Here is a 5,033-nt window from a genome sequence, read left to right as displayed (position 1 = left end):
CCCCAAAAACACATTAATATGCAAATTAGATTTAGTTTATAGATACATTATATATAATGAGAAAACCTGTTTATGGTCATTTTACACACATTTTGCATAAAGAAAAATGGTATATCTAATCATTCTGTTATAACATAGTTGAGAATTATCTTAATATTTTATATATCTTTAAGTTTGGTAGGGCCATTTTCCAGAACGGGACCCTTTTGTGTCATTTATTAACATGCATCAATATTAATTTATAGGCATTTTTTTTAACTTTTCAATGGTTTAAAATGGTAGTTTGTCTTTCTATATATTTTCAATACATTCTGTAAAGCTCAATGATATATGTTGTGTTCCATGCAACAATCTTGTCTTTTTCCCCCATTTATTAAAATGTGTTCTTTTATCAAGGACAATTAAAATTTGTCAGGGGACAATTATAAACCCCGTTATTTTTTTAATTAAACGATTACTGAAAATAGATATTTGTAAAAAAAAAAAAGTATCTGTATCTCCAACAAATACCAAATAGTGTCCTGAATTTGAGCAGAAGGCTAGTAATGTCAAACTACAACAAAACTGTTAATCTTGTTAGCAATTAAATAACAGCATGACTGGAGATTGAAGAATGCTTTGTAATCATTTATTAACACTAATTCACCCTATGCATTGCATGAATTGGGTGGTTTATGTATATCTGTGATGAATTACTGTACTCACGGGACACTGCGTCCTCAATCTGGGTGACGTTGGCGAAGTGGGCTGTGTTAGGAATGCCCAAACAGCGCATGCCGTGAGCGTGACGCCACTCCTGCAGCACAGAAAACCAGGAACACCACAGCTGTTATAGGCTTTTCAATACAGCACAGCAGTTACAATTACTTGTTCATTTACATTTGTTTCTATACTTTACTGTGTAACATACTAGCAGGTATTTTATTTCACGTTAAGAGTAGATCTCTCATTAGTGCATGATTAGACCCAAGTAAAGATGTCAGAAAACATCTGGAAACTGCATGAAAAGTCAGTAAAACCACTAACTAAATTGTAAACTGAGATCCTGCTCCATTAATATATCTGCTACATAGAATAATTTTTCTTGCAAACTTACTGCAAAGTGTCTCTGGAAGGCTTTGGGTCCTCTGTACATGTAATTCCCACAGATCTCACAGTTGTAATTGATGTTCAGGCCGTGCAGCTTGTACAGCCAGTATGGAATCGGCTAAAAACAAACAAAAGACAAGGTTAATGACACACTATAAGCGTTTTAACACTACACTGTAAAAAATGACCGTGAATTTAACAGTAAAAGACTATAAAATGCTACAGTAAAAACCTGTTAAATGGTTAACAGTAAATTCCCGAAATTACGGTATTTAACTGTAAATTTAAGTTAAAACCGTAAAACCTAAAATGTTGCTACCATGTTTTTTACCGTAAACTTTTTTTTTGTTTTTTGTACAGTGTAGAGCTGTGTGGTACTGAATATGTGAAATAGTAAAGAGTTAAATTATATAAAAAAAAAAAAAAACATGTTATTTACTAAGGCCCAGTCTTAATGGTCACTACTGTTCATTGTTTTGGAGGGACTGGAATCATCTCAATGTCGAATTTGAATTTAAAATTTAACTGAATTAAAAAATTTAATTTAAAAAACAGTTTTCTGATTCAATCCCTAAAGAACACTAGAAATAACTACAATAAATCTAAATGCACCTTTCCGTCCCAGCCGAGCGGCAGGTTTTTGGGGTTGTATATGATCTCATTATCTTCGTCTTCACTCTCACTCTCGCTGGGCTGCTCTTCATCCTCCTCGTCACGCTCCTCTCCTGTGCGCGCCTGCTTCCTCTGGACGTTCTCATGGGTCAGCTGCCTTTGCTCCTGCAGCACACAACGAAACACACCAGCTTCAGCAACATCACTGCAGACAATTCACACCAACGGCACCAAACCAAAACTATTCATTAAAGAAAAACACTAAAATACATACTGAAGGGCATTTACTTAAAAATAACAAAAAGTAAACTAGATCTGAGAACACAATGCATGAGATACAGTTTCCCACAATTCAATGTGCTTGAATTTTCTTTTTCTAATGGAACAAATAAACATAATGCTTATCATTTATCACCTGACATCAGTGTTTAACATCTCTTCTTGGCTCATTATTTGATAGGACATATGTAAATTTAGATTACAAATGAGTTATATACTTGCTGCCTAATATATCAGACCCCTTCACAGATGCCATTGTAACGATATAATCAATGTTATTTGCTTCATCTCTCGGTGGTTTTAATGTTGTGGTAGTGTATATATTCAGTGTAAATATTTTGCAAATATTAGGCTATAGTATAAATGTGAAATGAGAGGAAACTAAATATAAAACTACAGCAGGCAGACTGCTTACCCCCAAAATCTCCACATATTCATAAATCTGAGCTTCAAGAAAAGCAGATTCCTTGTTGCGCTCCGAGTCTCTGCAGACACAAGACAAGGCAAAAAACAAATGAAGAGTTGGTTTGCAAAGACAGATAACTCCATTTTTCTTTCAATTTCTTTGCATTGCAAGTAATATCAATCAAACTGCAGTTGGGTTGTTTTAAGTAATAACTTATAACAAGTACAGGTAACTTACAAAATAAAAGTTAATTGAAAGTATGCGTTTATATATTAAAAGTTTGTTTTATAGCAAAAGCAGATAACTCCACATTTCATGTTTCAGAGTTAAACAAAAACACTCGTTTAATCTTTGTAATCTCCTCAGCTGACAATGTAGACGCCTGACAAATGTTGTGATCATTCAAACGTAATAAACTTTTTTTCTCACTTCTGCTGACTGTCGTATGCGGAAGCAGATGCAGGACGTCGGCGTCGCGTGATTAGTGATGAACGCGGAGAGAGAACAAAACAAAACGCCAGTCATGAATTAGAAGCACAAAACTAGGATTTGTCCAGAAAAATGTCAGAGTATTTCGATATAAGCCAAGAGGAGACTGGTTTTCCTTTGCTAAAGTAAGGAAACTTTGCTTCCTTTGCTCCTGTAAACAAACTCGCGAGACTAGCATACGTCCTCCATCATCCGCCGAAATGCCTTCCGCGTATTACAGATAACGGAAGTGAGAGAAAAGTGTTTATTACATTTGTAATATGGATATTTTTCTTACAAAAATGCATGGATTTGCTACAGGAGGCCTTCATTCACCCCCCGGAGCCGTGTGAGGCACGTTTTATTAATGGATGCGCGCGCTTTATTTCACGTCTTCTGGAGTGGACTGTTGACAAAAAGCACCCGCTTACCCCCATTGTAAGGCTTGGAGGGGCCAGAACAATTTTGAATATAACTCCGATTGGAGTCGTCTGAAAGAAGAAAGTCATATACACCTAGGATGCCTCGAGGGCGAGTAAAACACAGGCTAATTTTCATTTTTGGGTGAACTAACCCTTGAACAGCAGCCTTGTCACCTGACCTGAATACAGCGCACTGATTTGCTAAAATGGACTTATCGGCTTCTGTTCACAAACATCAAGGGCACTTGTTGGTTTCTTCTGTAAAACATGAACTCGCGATGCCTTGAAAGTGGACAATACCGGCTTTTTTGACAAAACGTGTTTAGGGTTCAGATCGCTCTATATGCAGTGGCGTAGCGGACGGGCACACACTGCGGGGGGGCCCCGCGATAAGACGAAGGGGTGTGTTGAAAGATGATCATGTATCGACAATAGCCAGAGATATTTTCAAAAGCATTGTATATTGTCATTATTAAGAGTATTTGGCATTTGCAATTAATGTAGGCCTGTCACATTCTGGCTACTATTAGGTTACATTTATTATTAAATTAATATTACAATTAATTTGCTCCACAATAATTTCATAGCGCATACCGCATAAACATTTCATTACACCAAATACACAAAATACTGTTCTCTTTAGCAGCATCATATGACCCCTTTAAAAATGTATTTTAAAACAGATCTATTTTATCCTACAATGAATTATAGGCCTATAGCCTAAATAAAATTGTTAACACTTCAGTCATCAATGAAACTTAAGAGCAGCTTTTTTAAAGCATCGACTTTCAAAAACAACCTGTTCAACATGAAATACGTTTATTCTCATTGATCACCATGTTCGGGCCACAAGAGAAACTTTAAGGAAATAAATTAAAACAGTTATAAACCGCATATTAAGGAGGAGATTCGTCCCCCATCGTCTCGGAGAGAATTTGCGCCATTACTGCGTGCAACGTCAGATGCCGAAACAGTCATCATTTTTACTTTCACTGTCATGGTGAAAGACGTTCACCGGCATAAGTCTTGCACAAAGTTTGCACGTTGCTTGTATGATATCCACTGGCTCGCCTTCACGGTTTAAAACAGAAATATTTCCAATATTGTGACGCACAATAATGCACAGATTGCACACCACTCAGTCCACTTTTTTTTTAAAGTGCCGTTTATCGCTTTTTTGCAAATGAACTCTTCAAATATTAACTTAGACAACACCAATTAAACAAATAAATAAATAAATCTAATTTACATTTTACAGGCAAATAATGCATAAAAAGTAGGGCTTCATCACTTCAACACGAATCACAAATATTTTGTAAACAAGTCACTTGTTTCTGAACTAATTTAAAACCGAATAAATTGTATTATACAGTTCATCAATTTCAAATAGGCTTACTTCTTTGGTCCTTTGGCTTTTGGGTTTTTGGCAAACAGTGAGGGGTCCAGAGACTCCAGAGATTTGCCTTTAGTGCTGAACAGACGCTGGGCTCTCTCTTCTAGTGTACTGCAAACAAAACACACACAAACAACACGTTTGGACATTACGAACAGACTCAGGAATCAGGGACTGCCAGTCCTATGAATGTTTTATTTGTGATCCAGTGAAATGTGAAACTACAGTTAAACATGAGCAGGACAGTGTGTTCACACTCACCCTCCACATTTGAGACCCAAGGCCATGAGAGCAGACTTCAATCTGTCCAGACCCAGAGACGCCAGCTCCTGTACAGAGTGTAAGAAATTATAGTCTGCCTCGA

At 36.6% G+C, this 5,033-nt stretch overlaps 1 protein-coding gene across 1 annotated transcript in view; it reads right to left on the bottom strand.

The window, feature by feature from the left end:
* Window positions 1-622: 622 nt before the first annotated feature.
* The window catches only part of LOC107700660 (splicing factor 3A subunit 3-like), a 7,705-nt gene continuing 3,294 nt past the window's right edge, over window positions 623-5,033 (bottom strand). The window contains exons 10-15 of the mRNA XM_016502397.1: window positions 4,931-4,998; window positions 4,673-4,780; window positions 2,396-2,465; window positions 1,702-1,866; window positions 1,097-1,207; window positions 623-796 (exon numbers count right to left, since the gene is read on the bottom strand). Coding sequence (XP_016357883.1) covers window positions 638-796; window positions 1,097-1,207; window positions 1,702-1,866; window positions 2,396-2,465; window positions 4,673-4,780; window positions 4,931-4,998 — 681 coding nt within the window. The 3' untranslated portion in view covers window positions 623-637. The remainder of the gene's footprint in view (window positions 797-1,096; window positions 1,208-1,701; window positions 1,867-2,395; window positions 2,466-4,672; window positions 4,781-4,930; window positions 4,999-5,033) is intronic.

This window comes from Sinocyclocheilus anshuiensis, unplaced genomic scaffold (genome assembly GCF_001515605.1).
Source record: "Sinocyclocheilus anshuiensis isolate Anshui unplaced genomic scaffold, SAMN03320099.WGS_v1.1 scaffold1360, whole genome shotgun sequence".
Lineage (NCBI taxonomy): Eukaryota > Metazoa > Chordata > Actinopteri > Cypriniformes > Cyprinidae > Sinocyclocheilus > Sinocyclocheilus anshuiensis.
Note: the sequence above shows the minus strand (reverse complement) of the source record. Positions and strands in the feature narration are given on the sequence as shown.